General features: G+C 43.5%; 2 protein-coding genes across 19 annotated transcripts in view; one reads left to right on the forward strand and one right to left on the reverse strand.

Annotated features, from left to right (window-relative positions):
* The window catches only part of PHF21B (PHD finger protein 21B), a 171,492-nt gene extending 163,620 nt beyond the window's left edge, over window positions 1-7,872 (forward strand). For all 6 annotated transcript variants that reach the window (XM_067000093.1, XM_067000086.1, XM_067000072.1 and 3 more), the window contains 4 exons: window positions 569-727; window positions 2,191-2,266; window positions 3,215-3,318; window positions 5,587-7,872. In XM_067000093.1, coding sequence (XP_066856194.1) covers window positions 569-727; window positions 2,191-2,266; window positions 3,215-3,318; window positions 5,587-5,811 — 564 coding nt within the window. In that variant the 3' untranslated portion in view covers window positions 5,812-7,872. The remainder of the gene's footprint in view (window positions 1-568; window positions 728-2,190; window positions 2,267-3,214; window positions 3,319-5,586) is intronic.
* A 13,010-nt stretch (window positions 7,873-20,882) lies between these two features.
* Window positions 20,883-23,013, reverse strand: part of ARHGAP8 (Rho GTPase activating protein 8) — an 83,892-nt gene continuing 81,761 nt past the window's right edge. For all 13 annotated transcript variants that reach the window (XM_048046869.2, XM_048046877.2, XM_048046870.2 and 10 more), the window contains one exon: window positions 20,883-21,587. In XM_048046869.2, the coding sequence (XP_047902826.1) occupies window positions 21,390-21,587 (198 nt within the window). In that variant the 3' untranslated portion in view covers window positions 20,883-21,389. The remainder of the gene's footprint in view (window positions 21,588-23,013) is intronic.

Below are 23,013 nucleotides of genomic sequence, written 5' to 3' on the forward strand. Positions count from 1 at the left end.
GAGGGACAGAGGAGCCCTCTAGAGGAGTTCTCAAAAGAAGGGTACATAGGGAAAAGCTATACTCGAGCATACTGTTTTCTTAACTGCTCTTTGAGGCATCATGCATAAAACATGGAACTGTGCTTTTTCCCCAGAAACTTTTGCTTGCTTGCTTCCTTCTGCCTTGGACTTGAAGGACAAGTGATCCACATACTGACTTTTACCCACACTTTAAAGTAGAGCTGCCCATGTTGATACACGTGTTGGAGTGACACATTATCAAGAACAAGTGAAATAATTCTAACATCACAAACTGGCTATATTAGTTTACTCCTTCCTGTGTTTGAGTAGTTGATTTTTATTTTTCTATCTATTTCAATTTAGGGAACTTGCTTCTGGCTTGTTTGTTTATTTGTATTTGTTGCTGTCATACACCATTATATCTGTTGTCTTCTACAGCTGCCAGGGTGCTTCTGACAAGTAGATTTTGTGTTTGAATGAGCCTGGCTGCTGGAATAGTGCCTGTGAGTGCTGCCTAGGGAGAAGTGCTCGATGGGTTGACTTGACCCAAGCCATTCTTCTCTTGCAGAATGAGATCCACCACGATGAACACTGCACTGCTTGCAAGCGTGGCATTAACTTGCAGCCCTGTGGCGCGTGTCCCAGGGCATATCACCTCAACTGCTTGGACCCACCCCTCAAAACTGCCCCCAAGGGGGTTTGGGTCTGTCCAAAGTGCCAACAGAAGGTAAGCTACATGGGACATAGAATCATAGAATCATTAAAGTTGGAAGAGACCTCCAAGATCATCTGGTCCAAGCATCACGCTACCACCAATGTCACCCGCTAAGCCATGTCCCTAAGCACCAGGTCCAACCTTTCCTTGAACACCCCCAGGGACAGTGACTCCACCACCTCCCTGGGCAACCTGTTCCAATGCCTGACTACTCTTTTTGAGAAGAAATGTCTCCTAATTTCCAACCTAAACCTCCCCTGGCACAACTTGAGGCCATTCCCTCTGGTCCTATCACTAGTTACCTGTGAGAAGAGGCCGACCCCCAGCTCCCCACACCTTCCTTTCAGGCAGCTGTAGAGAGCAATAAGGTCTACCCTGAGCCTCCTCTTCTCCAGACTAAACAACCCCAGTTCCCTCAGCTGCTCCTCACAGGACTTGTGTTCCAGGCCCTTCACCAGCTTTGTAGCATAGCACACCGAGAAGAGAAAATAGGAAAAACCTTGAATCTGTGTACCACTAAATTAAACTAAACTATGGTCACAGCTTAGGGGACCACATTAGCTAATACTGAGGAGATTTTAATACAGTTTGCAACATTTATTTCTGGTATTTTTATTATCTCTAACTTAGAATATACATTCTAAGCCTAGCTTCACCATAATCATATCTGCTGAGGTTTGTCCTGGAAAATGATTGAAAGTGTCTCTTCATTTCCTTTGTTTCTCTTCTTGACAAGAAAGTCACCAGCATGTAGATTGCAAAACAAGTAATGTAAATGTTATGTATGAGTACACAGTGTCAGAAGCAGACACTTCACCAGTAGATCTGAAAGGTGTAAGGAGAGCACTTCATGTTCTTTAAATCATGTTTATTACATGATAGTTATTGATCATAGCTATGTCAGAAATGATAATTTGTCTAGTTGCTGTGAATAATGCTGATTGCAGGAGCAGTAAAACAATTACTAAAACAATGCAGTGTCACTAAACTGTAGAGTGGAGGGTTAGATTTTGTGCCTTAGAGTTCTTTGTGTTTAGCGCTGAAATCACTGTTACGCTCCTTTGAAAATGTCAAAGGGAAATTCTAGCACATAGTTGTAGAGAGGAGGGAAGCCCAGGATTAGGTCTGCAAAGTCATGTTTTCCTGTGGACCATCCACAATACTCCTGTATACTCCACCAGTGTGGAGGTCTGCTTGTCAGGGGCTAAAGAATGTCTTCTGGTCATGGCAACAAGAAGCAGAGGCTTTGTAACCCCCTTTAGCACTGTTTGGTAGGTACATGGATGTGAAAAGGAGTGAGCCCCAGTGGAGGGTGCTACTCAAATTATTATCTCATTACTTTTCAGCTTGTGAATTCTGAGACATGAGACAGGGACCCTAGATTTGGTCCTGCAGAGCTGTGAGGCTGGAGGAAGAAAAACATCAATGTGTGCCTTTGTGAGGTCCTAACTTTCTGTTGTTTCCTGGGCTTATAGGTGTTAAAGAAAGATGACAATGTGCCATGGACTGGAACTCTGGCTATTGTTCACTCCTATGTTACTCATAAAACAGGTAGGGATTGATGCAGCTTTTGAGAAGTGATTCTCTGCTCATGATGGGCGATACCATTTGAATCCTTCATGGCACTGATACAAAAGTAGTGTTGTAATGCTACCAGTTATCATGGCAGTATTAAGCAAAGGGCCATAAGGGGCTGTGGCTGAGAACAGTAGGTGACTTTCTCTTCCCTTCTGTCTCTCTGCTCCTTCTCCATATTTGCTATTTGAGGAATCTGAGATCGATCTCAGATGAATTTCGCTCAGTGGAGGAGGCTATCATGGAAGTGGTGCCTTCCTGGGAACAGGGCTGAAAATGGGATTTTGAGGCAGAATCATGTCAGGCTAGGAGGTAGAGAGACACGGTCAGGCTAAGCAGAGCTATACAATTGGGTCTGTAGCATGATGCCAGACTAGTATCTCACATACTGCACTAATACCAGTCTGTAATTGCTTTGGTATTATTTGGTATCACAGTCATTAGTATCAGATAGTGTATTATTATACATTGGCCATTATTCTTGTTTTGCTCCCTGTTGCACTCTTACAATGGGCTGTTTGGCATTAGAGTGTATTTGTAAGGAGCTTTGCAGAAGTCTGGCATTGTTATGATCTGTGCTTTTCACCCAGGGTCACTGAACCTGAACCAGGTGGCTGACCAGTTCTTAAATACCCTTCACCTCTTTCTTGAAGACTTCCAGGGCCACATGTGGTCCAAGGGTTGTTTTTAGTTCATCTCAAAGGTGCATAATAGTTTTTGGGTTGTCCTGCATGCTAGTTGTTGACATAGATGCATGCAAACAGAAACTCCAGATTTATTCATCTGTACTTGCTGACAAAAGGCTTCTGAGACCTTAAGCTCACCTTTCAAAATACATGCTTCTGCTTTGTGGCGTCACAAGCACACAGCTTTGGTATATGGCCTTTTCTTAACTTTTGCATCCTTAATGTTATTGTTCCATAGTCAAAGAAGAAGAGAAACGGCAGTTATTAAAGAGAAGCAGTGAGCTGAAGAGTGAGCACAGAAAGTTAGAAGAAAAAGATCGACTTCTCAACAATGCAGTAAAGGTAGGACTGCTGACTGGGGACACAGTCTCCCACAGAGATGTTTATAAAGAATTTATGCTTGAAAAACTGGTATTTTTGTGGCTAGAAATTTTTTTATGCTCCAAAGCTACAGATGTTAAAGCATGCATGCACTTCTGTGTGAGGAAAAACATGTGGACTTCCTTTATGCACAAAAGCAAACTGCTTGGGCAGCCTGAGGAGGAGAAATCACTGGTGACTGAAGTCCTGTTGCACACATAAAAACACAAAGTAACTGTGCCTGTCTTCCTTGTAGTGCCTTACACAGCTCTGTCCTATCCAGTGACATTAAGGCATTTCCATTCTCCAGATGAAAGATCAGTCACAAGCATGTGTTCCATTGGTAGCTGCTTGTCCATCAGCTCCAAAACTCCTGAGTTAAGGTAGAAATAACCATCCTTATTTCTCTTAGAGGATAAATGGTGTTACAACCTCTCCATGAGTGAAAAAGGATTCACAACTCTGCTGGAGATGTCTCCCACGCATACTGTGCTATGAGGACCAATCTCTGGCAGTAATGAGTGGGCTGAAATAAAAGCTATAATCCCTATCCTCCATGGAGAAAGGAGCTTATCTGGGGCTAGCTCACCTCAGGCCCACTCTTAAGGGGTAGCTGTTAGTTTGCATGGCAGGCTTAATAAATATTTGAAACTTTCTTACCCTGGAAAAATCAAAGTGGCAGCTGCAGGAGTAACTGGTCACTACTTGTTTTACCACTGCAGTTTTCTAGAGGAGGCATACTAAAATATTTATTGCATTTAAAATAAAGAAGAAGGAAAAGTACTAACTTATTAAAAGGCATCACAGTAGGGAATATTCCCTGTAACTGTGCATAGCCGCCACCAGCACAAATGGAAATAAACATATGCATGAAGAAGTGACTCTGGTGTATGGAATATCTCCAGCGCTTCGGAGGGTGCAGTAGCATGAGGTGTTCATGAAAAGAAAGGCATTTGGGGATGCATTCAGCTATCATTTATATGTCACTACTGTCAAAATCATAAGTTTTCTACCTAAGCAGAATCAGGATCTTTCAGAGGGAGACAGTCTTATTTAATTGGTACTATCAGCCAATGATTATATTTATTGGAGATACGTCCACTTGAAAGGAGAAAAGCAATTAAAGTTGTTCCAACACAAAGCAGTTTCATTCCTGGTATTTTCCTTAACAGAGATTTAAATTAAAGAGAGAACTTGCATACACCCCCCGAGGTGCAATGGTATGATTTGGTAAAAACAGAATGTGATTTATCTTTCACCTGAGATTTCACCTGTCTACACCAATCGCTGAGCAGCTCCACACAGTGTCTTTTTGAATAACTTGACTTTCAGCTGAGCTCTTCCCACCTCTTCAGAGCTGGAGACTCCCCCACCCCACTGTAGCCAAAGAGGAGCAATCTGTGGACAAGTCACCAGTTTTGCCAGATCCCTGAGACCAACAGGAGAAAGAAACTGGGAGGTGTCAGATGATAGAGAGGCCACCATCCCCTTCCATCTAGCAGGCAGGCTCTGGTTTTTGGTCCATCACATAGTCCCTCATGGGCCAGCTGGTGTTTAGTGATTCTTCCTCATCTCCTCTTGGAGAAGAGGGAGATTTGGGATGCTTTTGTTTGGCTCCTGCTCTCATGCTCATTTTCATGTAAATTTGTGTGAAGCGTTTCAAGTGATGGTGGAGTGCAGTTTGGCCACCCCACAGCAAAAAGGTTTTCTTGTGACTGTTGTGGTATAACGGTAGTGTCTTAGATTCTAAGTTTTCCACCAGAAACGTATTGATACCATGTTTAGAGAGAACAGCTTACTTTCACAGTACCGACTCCATAAAATTTGTGGCAGGTACAAAATGCATCATGGTGAGGTTTATCCCTCAAATCTTTGTCAGTGCCGTTGGGCAAGATTGAGAGACCTCACTGGTGGCTTCGTGGCTTTCCAGTAATACAGCTATTACAGTCCAAGCCGAAAACCTGTCTAGAGTGCAAAAGGCATTTCTGCACACAGGACAAGGTCAGAAACGCCCTCTGCATGCATTTGGACGTGGAAGAGTGTTGTTACCTTAGACAGCTGCTGCAGTGGATGTGACACTGGTGATTGCTCCATTTGTTAAACCATGCTTTTGCTATCCCTAAAGGAGAATATACTTCATTTGAGAAGGACGTGCACTCGAGACACAAAAGATGTTTGGAGAGATGTTTGACACCGATTTGAACGTATTCTCAATCTTCCCTTCTCTCTCCCCTTCTCTTTGTTTGACAGAAATGCTTAGAGCTAAAAAGCAGCCTGTTGGCCCAGCAGAAAGGGACTCAGTCATCACTGGAACGTCTCAAAACCCTCATTAGACTGATCCAAAATGAGCAGATGATTCAGGTTACCATGACGACAACCACCACCTCCTCCCTGCTCACCGTCCCCTGGATCAAACCCTCCTCTGCCTCTGCTGCCATGCACAAAGCCTTGCAGCAGTCGCAGGGCAACAACTGACAGAGCTGGCTGCGCCAGAGCCGAGGAAGGGGGAACAGAAACTTTACACCCATGCACGAAGGAGAGATTAAACTGAGACAAAGGAGAGAAGGAACAATCTCGTGTTTTGTACATGTAGGAACTCGCAAGGAACAAGCAAGGTCCAGTTTGTAGGTCACTGTGGCGGCTGCTTCACAGGGAGCGGGACGCGCTGCGGTTTTGTGTTTGCCGAGACCTTCAGTGCTGATGAGATTTTTTTGTTATGTTGGCCTTAATGTATTTATGACTGAGGATGAACAGGAAGAGTACGGCTGATAGAAAGCGGAATATCCTTTTTGTGGGGAGACAGGCAGTTTTGCAGTTCTGCCTTAAGGGGAAAATTTAAAACGCAAAGAGTTAGTGAGCTAGTGGGGACGTAGTTGGGCTGAAAGCTGTGGGAGGGAAATCAGTGATATCAAAAGAAACCGAGCTACTTAGGACTTGACATGGATTCTTATCAAAGGAACAAGGTTGGCTCCATTGACTCGGGCGAGCCGGAACTGGGGCTGTTTTGACCAGAACGGACACTCACAGAGCCTTCAAAACAAAAGATCATTTTTTTTAGTATTATTAGAGTTGAGAATTGCAGATATTTAAATAAAGAAACTGTATGAAGTTAGCATTTCTAGTAAAATATTGAAGTATTTTCATGCTGATGCTTCTGTATATGCGTTCCGAAGTATTTAAAAAAGTATGACTGTAAAACTCCTTACATTTTTGCAGGTCCTTTTTACTTATTTTGCTATTGGTGTATTTTTCTTATGGAGTTTTTGTGCAAGATTTAGCATAAACCAGTGGATATCCTTGGCAGGTTGGCTTTCATTTTTTAAAGAGGTTATTTTGGGGGTTTTCTTTTTTTTTTTTTAAGAAAAAAAAATATCTGTTTTTTGTTTATTGACAGTACAGATAATATGCCAAAAAGATAACTTTACATTTTTGTACTGCATTTTTATTGTTAAAAGTCTGTAACTTTTGGTATTGTATGTATTTTTTTATTATTATTGTTGTTTTTTCCTTATTGCTTGCAGAAATATCTGCTGAAATGGTACAGGAAAAAAAAAAACAACTGCCTCAAGGGGTTGTTACTGGATAATATCAAGAGTTCTTGGGGAGGGACAGGCAGCGGCAGATTGTAAGGGTTTGTTGGCTGTTTTGGGGGGTTACTTTTTTCAGGTTTTTTTTTTTGGAAACTATTCCTTTTTAAGATTCTGTTGGCTTTTAGCACATTTGGGAAGCATTTGGCATTACCCTGAGAATACCCTCGCACGCCTGTTTGTTTCACTAGCTAGTCTTCCTGATCCTGCCAGGGTCTGCAGGCCACCCACCCTTCCCACAGCCCCACTGCTGGCCTGGGAAGAGAGTGACGGGCACCCCGTTTTTTCTCAGCATCACCCCCACCAGATACCATCATCTCTGTCGTTTGAGTTCTTCATCAATTAGCAGAACAGATACTTGAGGAAAGCGAGAAGCCACCAGAGCACAGCACGAGGCTAGTCTCTCACATCAGCCTATCACATGGTGCCGAATCTCACTCTCTCTCTCTTTTTTATTTAAGAAAACACAAACAAGCGGGGGACAGGCTTGTTCCGTCACCCATCACTAGGCAGCACATGGTCCCTTCAACCATTTTCACAACTCCGGGAGAAACTGTGCAGTACTATACAAATCTATTTTAATACACAACACTCAGTTGAACAAGATTTTTATATTCTTTTATTGATGAACAAAGTGAACTAAATAAAAGACAATTGTTATACATTGGTTATTGTATGCCAATTATGCATTCTAATGTGGCTTGCAATGTAAATGTTTTCAGGTTTAACGATTTTTTTTCTTTCTCAGACAAATTAAAAGAAAAAAAAAGTGTGGAAGGTTGAATATGTGAAGAATTTCTGAAGAAGTGTCTTGGACTGTTAAAAGTAGTTATTTTGAAAAGGGGACTGTCCAGTGGATAGTGTGCATAGAAGAAAAAAAGTGTTTGTCTTATATATGCCAATGTAGTTTTACTTCTTTATGATGCATTAAACTCGATTGACAATTTAACAGTTGTCGTGCCATTCATTGCTGAAGGGGTGCAGCTCGCCTTGGTCAGGACCCATCACTGTGAGCCCTTCCTGGCCAGTTTCTGCAGAGGCCAGGGCAAGCAACCAGCACTCATTTCTCCAACACCATCTTAAAATTTTTGGGTTCTTGCTCATGGCAGGTTACTGGAAGGAGACTTGCCGCAGGCTGAGGAGACACGGTTGCTGCTGCTGCAGATCTGCTGGCAGCCTCGCAGGCTTTGCATTTAGGTGCATTCAGGCAATGGTCCAATGCTGGGACGAGAGCAGTGGGCCCATTCTGCCAAGCTGTTCATAAGTCACTGTATAAATGTAGTAATTAAAGAATGAGAGGTTAGGTCCTTTGCAGGAGCTGTCTGGTTTCTGGAAGGTGGAAGGGGCACAACTTCAATAAAACAACCAAAATAGAGCAAGCCAATGTTAAAGCCCTATGAAACCTACCACAAATGCTTATGCAGAGCAGGAGACACAGCAATGACACTTGCACCTATTGGGAAGGTTTTCTTTGGTTGGTTGGTTGTTTTTTTTTGGTTTTGTTTTGTTTTCCAGAGAAGACAGGATTTTTTTTGCTTGGCTGTTGCTTCTGGATGTGTTTCCCCCACCGCCACCACCACCTTGTTTTCACTTGCTGGCACTGTGTTACAGTTTAATTCAGGCTGTAGTTAGCAAGAGGGATTGAGAACTCCTCCACTGCAGCTAGGCTTCCCCCTCCCTCCTATCCTCTGCTACTTGAAGGGCACCCTTATTTTCCTTAAAGGTGCTTCGATTCTAGAAGAAACCTTTCCCACAAAGCAGAAATTGTACGTAACCACCACCATCATCATCACCCTGCCGCCACCTTAACCCATAAACTCAATATTGTGCTAACAATAACAGAACTCTCTGCATGTTGCCTTAATAATTAATATGGTTGCAAAGAGTTGTAGACTTACACTAGCCTTTAGTGTTTGATAGTAATTTAAATTAAGGTTTTGGTGGAGATTTGTGGACTCTGTGGTAGCTGCTGTGTTCCTTGCCATGGCACCAGGCACCACCTTTGACAGGAATCAGTAGCTGTGGGGTTCCCATCCTCCCTTTCCAAGTGCAAGTTATTTTTTAAGATATGCAAGACTTCACAGGTTCAGAGCTCTCTTTTTTAACATGACAGACTGTTAGTTATCTCTCAGAGGCGCTGCTCTGCAGATCGCCATTGGAATGAAACATTGTCTCTAAGCTTGTCACTTTTATATTTGTACTTCTTCAAATGTAATTTCACCTGTTCTTCCCTCTTTCACTGCCTCCCCTTCTTCAGAAATGAGAGAAAAAGTAACTCTTTAAGGAAGAAACACAGACCCCTTTCCCATTTCTATTAGACCGCTGCATAAGGATGACGGTGCAGACTACAGCAGCTATATAGGAGTTTATTCTACATGTCAACATACCATTGCATGCTCATTTCCTAGCAGTTTGATGGCCTACTAGTAACACTCAAACTTCTAGAAGAGTGTTATAAACTGATACATACTTTTTGTTCTGTGTTCTGCAGGTCCTCTGTAGTTATAATGGCAGGCATTATGCTGAAATGAGTGGCAACAGCCACATCAGATGAAACTCTGCTCACTTTAATCAGATTTTGCCAACTGCAGCTTACTTTGCTTAGAAAATGAAGTCTGGCTTCTGAGATTCATCACTAGCGAATGACTGGTGCAAACAGAAAATGCCAACCTCTGCTTCTATAAGCCACTTTTAAGTTCACCATGGTGTATATCATTAAAGCAAAAGTTGTTGGGATTTTTTTTTTTCCCTCCCTTAAAAAAGCAAAACAAAAAATTAAATTGTCATGACGGGAAAAAAAATACTACAAAGTGTACACGGGCATATAGCGATTCTAGCCAGGGAGAAGAAAGAAAAAAGATGCTGTTGCTCTTTGAAATTGCTGTTTGCATTTGTACCGACAGCTTGCAGATAACTTGTGTGTTGTTTAAATGCAGCAGAAATGCTACACACCATCCTTTGGTTATCAGCCTTGCTTACTAGGCAGTTACCACAGACATTTTAGTTCACTTTTGCACCACATCTCTGGGCTGGAGATGTGGCACACAGCCTCAATATTCATACAGAAAACAGGACTGACCACTGCCCAGTTGCTGTTGAACAAGCAATCTGCTGGTTGCTGAGCTGTGAACTGACACGACCATTTCTGTATCCGTGCTTTATACATTCCATGTGGAGACTGCCGTATTTCATTTAGCCCGCATACTCGTGCCCCCTGCTGAGGCTGTGGATACTTTGCGGAGCTCTCCACCGCCTGCCCAGCACGGGTGCTCTGGCTCCTTCATTGAACTCTGATCCTGCATCTGCTTAACTCCCTCTTAGGCAACCAAAGGAAAGTGTAAGTAGAGCTCAGGGTGCCTTGCCAGAATCGTGGCCAAGGTGCTGCCCTGAAAATCAAAGACGCTAGGCTTGCTATTTTCCATTTGAGGAGTCCTGAAACAATCATTTCACCAGTGAGTCCAATAGCTCTTTAGGAACTACATCTGTCCCTCCCTCTGTCAATGTGTGCTACATTATTGAACCCCGGGATTGTGGTTTGAGCTGTATCTGCTGGAGGTGGAAGGGTTGTGCCATTGTCAGATGTGGGCCTGGGCATCCTTCACCCTGTTGGGCTTCATGTCCCTGTGTGCTGCAAATCACTATTGTCTTCATCTACCTCTTGGGGCCACTCCTGCTTTTTTTGGCTATGGAAATAATATTTCTTCTTCTTAGCTAAAGAAAAACACAGTGAATTGAGAAGGGGTGACATTAGAACTAAGTGCATGAAGCAGCAAATTGAGAAAAATGGAGTTCTGGTTTGGATAATATGTTGTTTAAAGTGCATTTGCACAACTCTCAGTAATTTTCTCATAGTTTGAAATTCCCTCATAAAAAACTGTGATGAGCCACTGACTACACGTTACTTTCTTCTCCTCTTCCTTGATTGCTTCACAACTGCAAAAAATAAATGGAACAAGTCCCCCACACATAGCAGGCTTCATTTATGAGTGCCACCTAGACCGCCACGGCATCACTCCTGGGTCCCATTCCTAGAACATGGAGGAGGTTGGTGGCACCTCATTTTTAGCTGCAAACTTGCCAGGAAACCCTAAATATCAAACTTCACTGTGGCTTGGGAGGTTCCTTGCAATGGGAGTGAACATCTGACAGGTCACAACCCCTGCAGCGTGGTCAATATAATGTTATTCCAGTCATGGAATCACAGAATATCCTGAGTTGGAAGGGACCTACAAGGATCATGGAGTCCAACTCCTGGCTCCACACAGGACAACCCAAAAACCAGACCCTATGTATGAGAGCATTGTCCAAATGCTTCTTGAACTCCGTCAGGCTCAGTGCTGTGACCACTGCCCTGGGGAGCCTGTCCCAGTGCCCAACCACCCCCTGGGTGAGGAAGCTCATTTGGCTGGCCTTTCTGGGCTCAGGCTGATGTGCCAGCACAGTGGGTTGGGGAGCTGGGCAGTGAGAGCAGGGGAAGGGGAGCCACTGTGAAGGTCTGTGGCTGCTGAACCTCCTGGCTCTGAACAGGCTCTGGTTTTGTTATGGGCAGCCTTGGGGCAGTGCCTCCGCTCTCCACAGTCAGTGCAAGGCAGAGGCATTGCTCTCAATGGTGTCGGGCTGCCAGGCCCTTAGAAACACAGACTTGATAGCTGAGGGTCCCTCCCTACCCCTCACTTCTTTAATAGCTGACGGATGTTAAGCCAAATCTTTTTTTTTTTTTTTTGGGGGGGGGGGATAACTAAAAATAAAAAGTGTTTAATTATCCACAAGACAAGCACCATCTGTAGACCCAGAGTACGAAGGCCTGTTTGACGCCCACCAGCATTCAAAGCGGAGACATTAGTACATGTACAAGCAGCAAAGCCTAAACTTGACCCCTCCTCCGCCAAGCTGCCTGCCTCATGCCTGGCCAAGACAGCACCCAGCAGGGCAAGGGTGCTGAGTACCCATGGGTGCTGAGCATCCATCCATGCTTCAGACCCCCCCCCCCCCCCGTGCACACAGACATGAAATAATGGTGAGACAAAAAGACAAAACAGAGCTTTTAATTTCACTCTACATACTTTGCTCCCACTAAAAAATCGTTATCAAAGACAGGCAGATGCCACTGCTGCCAGGGGCATTGACGCAGTGGTCTCTGATTTGCATTTATTCCACAAATCTTCCTGAAAAAAAGCAGAGACCCCCCCAGTGCAGAAATAGCAGTTCTCTGTGGTGAACCCCCCCATGCTGGAATTTAACAGCACAGCAGAGCTGGGTAAACATTTCTGTCCCTGACTCAGTGCTGTAGAACTGTAAATACAAATAAATCCCTGTACAAATGCCAGTGAGTCTCTGTGTACCCTTGAGATGAACTATTACCAAATAACATAAATGTTTATTTCTCTGTTGGAGCACAAGCCCTCCCTTCCAAGCTATGTGTTGGGCAGGGGCGACTTTGCAGGGTCTGTAACTGAGGTCCTCCACTGCTCTCCACTTGGACCTCTGGAGAAAGCTGCAGGATGGGATTAGTATTGGTGATTATCATCACCTCTGCAGTCTGCCCTTTGCAGGACTTTGGTCTGGAGGGATCTGACTTTGGGGGTCCTACCATTAAACCAGGGAGAGCTACCAACACTGGAGATCCAAGTGTCCACCTTCAGAATAGGCTGGCTGCAGACCTGCCCAAATGGAGAATTTGCTGTCCACAAACCATCACCATTACACCCCCGTTCAAGATAAATTCACTTGCTTAAGCACTTTCCTTAGGGTTTGAGGTGGCATCCATGGAGTAGTGTGGTCAGCAGGAACAAGGACCAAGCCAAGCAGCTGTACTGAGGAAATAAGATTTAATTCAGCTGGCTTAATTCCTTGAGCCCCAGGCTCTATACTTCCAAAATAAGGCAGTTGCAGAGAAAGTTTTTGATGGGCAATGAGCAGCACATGAAGACTACATTGGGTTGAAATCTTTCTGTTTAATAGTAGCCAGGACTTTACATCTGTCCACACAGCGCTCTGCTTATTTGAACCGCTTGATGTGTAGCAGTTTTGCAGCCCTTTCCTCTTGGGTTTCTTTGCTGCTGTGTGAAAGCACAAAGTGAGAGGCTGGTGGTAGGGGCGATAGCAGAGACTGTGGCACTGGTAATGGCTGAGCCTCTAAGGGCTCAGACTTCCAGGTCTTGTGTCTATCTTATTTAAAATAAAATAAAATAAAATAAAATAAAAATAAAAATAAAATAAAATAAAATAAAATAAAATAAAATAAAATAAAATAAAATAAAATAATAAAATATTCCTTTCAACTGAGTATGCCTGGAGAAAGAAAAGACTAAGAAATAGGCATGCTCCAAGACTGCTTTTCCTCCATTCCTCCCCTAAACCTCCCTGTAGAGACAACATCTCAGGGTTTTGCAGCGGCCTGGTGGGGCCTGGCTGGCTGCAGCGCTCACAGATGTTGCGCTGTGGAGAGGCCCAGCCATCAGGCACCGATCAGCATTGGAGAAGCCTTCTGAAGTCACTCTGAATTAAACTAATGACAGTCAGCTTTGATAGCTCGCTCCTAATAGTACAGCCAGAGAAAAAAACAGCCACAAAGGAAATTCATTTTTTTTTAATAACTATTTTTTTAATAATTAATTTGACTCTCTTTACTATATGATTTCTGGGTATTTCAGTCATCTTTTTAACTTCTCTCTGTACAACATGAAGGAGAAAATCTTCAGCAAATAAAAATGCTTGTCAAAGTCCTGGTCGAGGGAGGACATGGGAATGAAACATACCAATGTGCTGATATCAGCTTATCAGCCAGCCTTGCTCGCAACATACAAGGAAAGGATTAAATGGGATTAGGCACAGACAAAATGCCTGGTTTAAAGACTGAGGCTTGCCTCATGAGGAGGATGTTGGTGATGACTGTGGTGAAGGCCATCAGTAGGGTGTTCAGGGGAGCACATCTGGCACAGCTCAGGTGGAGACCGCCAGCCAGCCACAGTGGCAATGCAACGTTTCCCTTTCTCAGTGTTTGGTGGGTATTCAACAGATGGTGCCTGTCCAGAGCAGCTTCCTGTGCTGTTACCCTGTGCTTTCATTGGGGCCTGCTTCCCCTCCAACAGGCCAATGGATAAGTTCACTGCTGTGAAGGTCCAGCATAAGTGCCTCGGAAAAATCCTCCCCCCAGGAGCTGACCATTTACTCACAGAAACCAAATCAGCAGTTGATTTGCACTGGGCGATGCCCGAGTGCACAGAAGCAAGAGGAAAGCACCCAGCATGCAAGTGCTGGTGTTTGACAGTGTGTGGGACACGTTCTGGGACATACTCTTGGTGGCTCCTCTCCTGCTCTTCAGCTTTGGGACCGACCCCCTGCTGGCCAGATCAAAGGAGGATTGGTACAAGATGGGTTTATGAAGATCTTGACACACTGAGTATGTCAGCCCATTCATAATTGACTTGCAGTAAGTCCTTTATATTTGGCAAAAGCAGACTGTAGCAGAGCAGCTTTGGCTGTTTGCTGTGACGGACATACACATACACTGATATGCACACTCAGTCTAAGGATTGCGTTTAAACACGAAACGAACAAAGGATTTAATGCATTATGGTTGAACTAACTCTGTACAGAGCACGTTCAGTCCAAAACCTCCCCAACCCAAAATGTGATGAGCATGAAGCACAGAGTGTGTGGTCAGCATTGGCTCCAGATGCTTCCCTCTCCATTGCTGCACCAGTTTCTGCAGTGCATCTGGATTTCCTAAAGCAAAACTGCTTTGTTTCTGCAGCAGCCCTGAACCACTTGTCCTGCCTGCTGCTGCTTCCACAGCCAGGCCCCCAGTGATGGCCGTGGATTCCAGACATGCCGTGACTATAGAAAACACTGCCGTCACGCTGGGAGCAGAGGCCTATTAACTTTCAAGTGGTAATTATACCGAGAAGTTGTGATACTGTGACATGCACAGAATGGAGTGTTTATCTCCTTCCCGGCAGGAGCATGCTGGGTGTCAGGGCTGGTGAGCGAGCGCTACAAAGCCTCTCATTATTTTTGTCCTCTCATTTATATTACTTGGTAAAATCTCTTTTGGTGCAGAAGACAGTGATATTATCTTTCTGAATTGTAATGTTATTTTGTAATGGAATGGATTTGTTTTGGCCTTGTGCTATGGCTACTTAACCCTCAGGCCTGCCAGTGAGCACACTGGACTCTGAAACCCTTCTGCTGCAGCACTGCTTGGGAGTTCAGCCACAAGCCAGAGTAGAAAAAAAAAAAGATTTATTCAGACTTTAGGTTGCAAAAGACCTTCAAATCACCAAATCCAACCATCAACCTGCCTTACCGAGTCCCGTCATTAAACCATGTCCCTCAGTACCACATCCATGCATCTCTGGAATACCTCCAGGGATGGAGAGTCCAACACTTCGCTGGGCAGCCCAATCCAATGCTGGACCACCTTCTCCATGAAGAAATTCTTCCTAATGTCCAATCTAAAACTTCCCTGGCACAACTTCAGAACATTTCCTCATGTCCCATCACTTGGCATCTGAAAAGAGACCAACACTCTGCTGCAGCCTCCTTTCAGGTGGCTCTACAGTGTGAGGGGGTCTCCCCTCAACCTCCTTTTCTCCAGACTAAAAACTCTGTTCCCTCAGCTGTTCCACATATGACTTGTATTCTAGCCCCTTTACCAACTCAATTGCTCTTCTCTGTACAGACTTGAGCAACTCAATATCCTTCTTGTAGTAAGGAGCCCAAAACTGAACACAGTGTTTGAGGTGCTTCAGAATAGCAGAGGCCCACGAATCCTTCTGCAGAGGTGGTTTGTAATATTCCAACATCTGGCTTGTATATTTGTTTTGCAGCAGCATCAACTATTCCATACAGAAGGAACCACATGAAAGCATCTGGGGGCTACTGGCTGCTGCTGTTTGGTAGCCCAGCTAGCTGTGGGAGCTCTAGAGACGTACTGAGACAGATGGGAAAGAGAAATATAAATCCTTGCTCTTATCACCCTTCATCACACGACGTGTTGGGTTATTAAATATAAAAGCTCGATCTAGTTATCAAAAGTATAACCATCTATCTGCTTCAGAGATGAAAGAAACATGATTTGGGCAGTTTCACTCACTCAGACACTGCAGTTAGAAACTTCCCTGCAGAACCAAACCTCTCATAGCTTCATCAGTTTATCCTGCTGCAGAACAACCACGAGAGCCGCCAACCATCCCTATCCCCAGAAAAACACAGCAGGGGACGTGCATGGCAGGCTGAAAACTGCTTTCCCCAACTTATGCAGACTGCTGCCAGACTGAAAATGGACACAAAAGGGAATAGTCAGAAGGATGCAGCTTTGATGGGATAGGAAATATGTTACAAAAAACAAGACAATGCTGGCAGGTAAAACAGAGAAGAATGTGTTTCTTTGGAAGTTTTCAAAACAGAAAAACTATTCACCTTATTTCTATAGCTTTGGCTGAAGAAACAGTTGGGCAAAGTGACAGAAATCCACCCACTGGAAGACTCTTACATGACTGCTGCAGAAATTCAGTTCAGACACTAAGGATGATGCAGTTTGGCCTTTTACAGTCACTTGTTATTGTCCCATTAATTAAGCGGATAACTTTCACGGCAGAAGAGTAAGAGGCTGTAAACTGCTCTTGTGGTGATTAAATGGTGAAGTGGAAAAATCATCTGAGAGCACATTTCAATATTAGGGAGCATGGTCCATGTAATAGAAAGAAAAAAAAACCAAAAGGATAGACATCCTGATTCCCTGTTAAGCTTGAGAAGGCTGGCAATCATGTCTGGGCTAACAGTAGCTTAGAGGCTTGAAGCAGACAAAAACAAACCAGTTGGCACATGGGGATGTGTTCCTGAGAAAAATGTTTTGCCACCTGAGTGTCTGGGTCAGGCACCAGACCCAGCTGCTACAAACAACCGGCACAAACCCGCACCCTGTGACCAACAAGCTCACGCTCTGGGAACTGCAGGCAGATCACCAGCCATTAAAGCAGTTTCTGTAAGATTATTACACCATGGGGAAATCAGGGCCACAGAAAAAGTCGGCGATAATGCTCACTCAGCTATGTGTGCTCTCCCCCAGCTCCAGCAGGATTCCCTACTTGCCTCCGAACAATAATTGCAATGCTGCATGCAGACAGGTGATGCCATCCAAAAAGAGACAGTGATGGAAAGCAGCAATGCACCAAAACCAAGCCTCTGAAGAAAATTTTCTTTTTTGTTGAGTTGCTTTTATTTTTGTGGAGTTGGCGCTTTACAGCTGAAATATTTTTCCCAATCAGCAAAACTTCTGCCAGCTGTTCTGGAGAGGAATAGCCAGGGTGTCAGGGCCATGGTCTTTCTGCAAACAAGTACCATGGCTTTCAAACACTGAAGACAATAGACCCCAGTTAGGAAGAGGCAGGAGAACTTGTGTCCCACGTCCATTTTGTGTTTGTGCATTTCTGTCTTCAAGAGGCAAACTAAGACTCTTTACTCTTTTCTTGCTGAGTGACAATTGGGGGTAATGCTTCTATGCTTCTTAGGTGCCAACAGGACCAAAACGTTTTTTTTTTCTTTTTTTTTTTTCTTTTTTCTGGTGGTATCTGGAAGTTTTGTTCTTAGTCTCTAGGCCAGCTCACTGTCCAAGCCAGCAGCTGAAGCCCTAAGAAATCTCACTTGTTAGTGGAGCACTTTCTTGAGCTTTCCAGTTTGCAAGCAGGAGAAAAGCATTTGTAGCACCCCACCGCTTTTGGATCCCCCACTGCTCTTAGGTGATGTTGAAGGACATTGGAATTGTTTGGTAGCAATATACTGAAATGTCTTTCCAGCCTGTGCATGGATAAAGACAGAGATCAAAAGCTCACACGTAAGTGATATTCATGCATGGAAGTTTTTTGTAAGAACTGTAAAGACCACCCCCCCCCCTCCCCCCCCCTTCCCCCCCCCCCCCCAGTTAATGACATATTGTTCAATCCTCCTCCATTTCTTCATAGATTCAGGGTAGAAAAGTACTCCCTACCCCCTTCAGTGCTTGTTGCTAGAAGCATCCTGATAATCAGACTGATCTTGGGACCAATTTTCAACTCCTAACAGCTCAGTAAACTAAAATGCTTAGGCAATTTATTCTCTGTATATTGTCAGCTAGGTAACACTTGATTTCTCATTCCATGACTGCATTTTATTGTTTTAAACTGAAATCCAGCATGTGTGTTTCCAACAGATCATCTCCATAAGCACTTTCTTTTTGCTATGGAAATGATCTGAAAATTGTTCTTTGATATGAGAGAAGAGTTCACAAGGCCACACTGTACAAAAGCTTGAATCGTGCAATTATCATTTGTAAAGAGAAACTGTTATCAAAGTATCTGCAGGGGACACCTCCAGGACTCCTCTTAAAGTCAGGAAATTTGAAACATATATTTCTCTAACATGAATTTCACTCCAAACCCTTCTGAATAATTCATGAGAGCTGATTTAATGTCATAGTTAAATCTGGCACTCAGGACATCAGGACAGAGATCGGGGGTTTCTGCGGCAGATGTAAGATTTTGCCGGTTTCTTTGGGATCGGGGGTGGGGGTGGGGGGGGGGGGGGGGGTGTGTGTGTTTGGGAGCAGCTGGGATCAGGAGGGTTTGGCTACTGAGGTGCCTTTGATTTGGGAAAGTTCCTTACCTGTGATGAACAAGTTGGCATGGAAAGACTGGGGTGGAGGTCACTGCCACACTTGGTGCTTGCTGCTGCCGAAAGGGGAGGCAGGAAGGTGATGGGGAGCGGGAGCACACTGTCCCCCTGCCCCATTCTGCCCTCCACCAGCGCTAGCGGCAACCAGAACCAGAGCCTCTATTTTTCTTACATGGCAACAAATTATCCACACCAAGGGATAACAGATGTTATCTGTTCTTTAAAGAAAGAAGCCACCTCGAAAGAAGAAAACGCCACTTTGCTCTTCATTCAGTAAATGAGAGTTATAAATTGCTGGGAAATGGTAGCTCACAAAGCACTCAAAGAAAGACCTACAGTTTGGTATGTGACCAATACCAAGGAGTGACTGCTTCTAACTAGCAGCTGGTGTGTCTACAACCAGGCAAACTGGCTGAGGGGATGCTCATTTTTTGCAATCCCTGCTCTTTCCCAACCTAGGATGAGTTGGAGAACTATGTCTGTAAGGTAGACCCATCTCCCCCCATCGAGCAATGCTGGCTTCCATGAACTAGGGATTTCACCCCACTGCGATCTGGTATATTAAAACCATCCAGTAATCACATTCCCATTATGCAGTGTAGTCTGAAGACTACTACATTTAAAATGCCATTTAATACTGCTAGATTTTTGGAAGAGCATAAGGGAAATGGAAAACAAGCATTTTATAGTGCTTATCAGCATTTAATCTCAAAGCACTTTTCTAATGCCAAGTGCTACCTCATTTTACAGACAGCAAAACTAAATGTTATGCATATGTATTTTTACCAAGGTCAGAGAGTGGAAAAATACTCAGGCTTTGTTGATTCCCAGCCTCAGCCACTGGCTCGAAGCCAAATTCCTCCTCTGTTAAGAACATGCTGCTGATTCACGGAACCATGCTCTGCCAAATCACTGAACAGCACTGAGCAGAACTGTGTGTTTTCCATAACACAAGCTATGATGCTGTCACTGGTAACTCAGACAAAACCGAGATTAACTGCAATACAAAACCTAGACAGTTGTGTCCTTTGCAACCTCCTTTTGCTGAAATGCAACAATCATGAATACATATTAATTATTTTCTTTGTACTATGTAGAATTTTATATTTAAATAGGAGTCATACGTGGTTCTTACTCATAAATATTCAAAAGCCAAAAATTTGTCCTTAAGACACTTGACGAACTACTGAAAACACACGACTATGATGTGGAAAGTTGGTCCTAACGTATTTTGCTCTAAAGCCTCTGTATTTTTCAAATTTTAATCATTGTCTAATGCCACAGGTGACACCTACTGGGCAAATGAAGGCCTGGCACATCCAGCATGACACAGCCCTCAGTATGCTTGGTTATTTCCCTAAACTGCTGAAAAGAACAAACCATCCTTACCCACTGCAATAAGATTTTGTTAAACCCATTACATAGGGAGGCAATTCATAACTGCTGAGAGGAAGGCAAGAAGTACAAACCATCAACTAGCTAGAACCTTCAGGATAAAAAGTGGCTTTTTTTTGCAGAGGAGGGGATGTCTAAATAGTCCTCCAGAGACAAGTAGTTCTATTGAAGTCCCTCCGTTTCTGTAGTTCTGTAGAAGCAGGAAGATGTGAACATTAGGGCAAATACTGCTTACCTTTTTTTTAACCATTGGTTAATTTTATTTTGCTTTGCAAGCAAAATTTCATTACACCAATAATTTCATTACACCAACCCACACTAATCAGTGTTAAACAATGAAAGAGTAGTGGTTTAGAGTTCATCAAATACAAGCAATATCAATGTCATAGTTAGAAAGGAAACACTGAAAAATCTCCCTTTATGTTGGCTAATTATTCACATTGAGTCTAATAACAGACTTAAAATGTATAATAATGGCATTAGGTACATTATCCAACTTGTTGCTGTTATTGCTTTTTAGAGAAATCAATTTGAAGAACAAATTTCCATCAACTTAAACTGCAAAGGCATGCAGCCCAAACATAAGGAGTACTTTTCTCAAAGCTATTCTATATTATCTATTATGCACTCACTAATGTTCCACTGATAAAGGTTACAAGTACCAAGAGCAAAAATGTAAGATTATTGTTCTTCATTTAAACTTGTAATAAAAAGGACCCTCCACACATTTTGCATGTGTAGGTACAGTGATTAACTGCATATGTTAGAAACCTGCAAGCATAACTAGCTAGCTGTCTGCACAGCTCATATTATCCAGGAAATACTTCATTCTCCATGGCAGCAGCAAGCCTGACGTGCCACAACTGCACACACCTTTCTGTGTAAAACAAGACACTTAAATATAGGGAAAAATAGGTCTAGACATTTTAATATCTTAAAAATTGATTCCATCTTTATTAACTTCGAGAAATTTCTAACAAACTCGTATTCACGTAATAGTAGTAACAACAAAAAAGCTGTATAGTCAGGTGTGGTCCAGAACTTAGCTCTGCATGGCCCCAGAAAATAATGTCACATAGTAAGGTCTTCAGATCCCTAAACAAATGACAGAGTGTCACCTACTGTCACGATTTTTTTTTAACATATCAGTTTTTGTCAACTACTCAAGTTGACTACTCAAGTTTAATAAGGGGATTCACTTTGACCTGTAGGTCCTTGAATGTTCATATTCTCCCATTTGAGAGGAACACATGGGGCAGTGTGCTTCTCTCAATGTCTTTGGTACCTGGAAGGTTATAGAAGCTTTATACTGAAAGTATTTTTTTTATAGGAGAGGGAACTGAATATAAAGCTCCTGCCAGTTGAGGCACGGAGACATTTTCCTTAGGCAGCCTAACCTCATTTCCCTTTCTGGGAGCATTAAGGTAAGATCTCACCAGGCACTGTTCGGGAGTTGAATATATTCATGTAGAAATCTATCAGTAGTTCAGTGAAGAGATTCAGAGGTACCAGAGCACTCAGCGAGGCTGTTCCTTTAGACGGCCAGATCAAATTCAAGCCAAAGACGCAGGCCAGGCTGGATGCTGTCATTCTGTTATATATGCTCTCCTGCGAAACCTGAAAAGATATAAACATAAATAGGTATGTGCAGATGCATGCCCCATGACTGGGAGATGAGACTCCCCCATACTGAGGATGAGCCAATGATGGGCATAGACCCTGACCACAGGTACGTCAGTAGCTTCTTAATAGCCTCAGGACTGACCATGTAGCTGAGAGTCAGGGGACTACTGGGGTCTGTGCCCACAAGAAAAGATTTCAGCAACTCAAGCGAAAAGACTGAACTGTTTCCTTATGCTAGGAAAAATAATTGTGTTGAGTCTTCTATATGGAATCTGTTGTTATCTCTGCTGGAGGGCAGAGAAGGACAGCAGAAACAGCTATTCCATCTGCTTGTGCTACATCCTTTACAGAATAAACCTCCAAAGTTCTGAAGTTGTTTGCAAGGGTTTAAAAGAACTTTTTTCTTCCACTTCACTTCCAAGTACCTCCACATTCATCCAATTCCTCTAAAGCTATCGAGGTGAAAATGGGCTGTAGGTGAGACATACAGCACTGAAATCTGTTCCGTACCTGGATGATGTGTCCTACATATGTCTATAGATGTGAACCCCAAACCGGGTAGCAGAAATAATTCTTCCCTGTATGATGTTGGCAAGGAATTTGTGTATATTCTGCCCTCCTGCATTGCGTGTCTGGTATCCAAAGCCCAATAAGGTCTGGATGTCCTATCTGACAGGTTCCCTGCTATTGTAAAGAGCCAGCAAGTTGAAAGTCAGTTCTTCCTGACATAGGTAATTCAGCCAGTTCTTTCCGGGCTGATGGCTGTAGTTGCTGATGAGCAGTAATCTGTCATGGGAAGACCATACAGTCACATACTGTGACATGCAGGCTGCTTTGAAGTTGTCGCCTTGGAGTAGAATGGGGAAGAATTGGCTAAATAATCCTGTGTGCTAGAGTTTCAAGTAGAAGAGGAAAACAAAAATTCTGCTTCTCAGTACCTCTCAATTTCTGCCTTTGCCATAGGGCCTCCTGAAAAGGCAGCTCAGTAGTATTGTGAAAAGTCTGATGGCAGTAAAGGAAAAATCTAAGAAACACTATAATCATGTGAGCACTTCTTAGTATATGCATAAAGTCCAGTTGCCCTCTACCCAGTAATGAAGGTTTTGTTCCCGTCTGCCTCTTTGCATGGTCCCACTCTCCTCAGTGCTCTACCTAGAGAGAAGCCTTCTTGCTCAGCCATCAGGGGATATAAAGTCCTTTAGACACACGTGCAGGATGAGTGTTTTCCTTGGGAGACATGAAGAAGCACACGTGCCAAAAGCTTAGCATTTTCTCCCTAGCCATATTAACTTTTTCCAAAAAGAGGTACAATTTTTCCTTCCAGTCTTTCCTTTACCCTCCTAGGCCATTAGAGATACTATGATGTTGCCAGTATTAAAGGGTACAATTTTTTTTAAGGTCATGAAGCAGGGCTGGATAA

Source organism: Anser cygnoides, chromosome 1 (genome assembly GCF_040182565.1).
Source record: "Anser cygnoides isolate HZ-2024a breed goose chromosome 1, Taihu_goose_T2T_genome, whole genome shotgun sequence".
Lineage (NCBI taxonomy): Eukaryota > Metazoa > Chordata > Aves > Anseriformes > Anatidae > Anser > Anser cygnoides.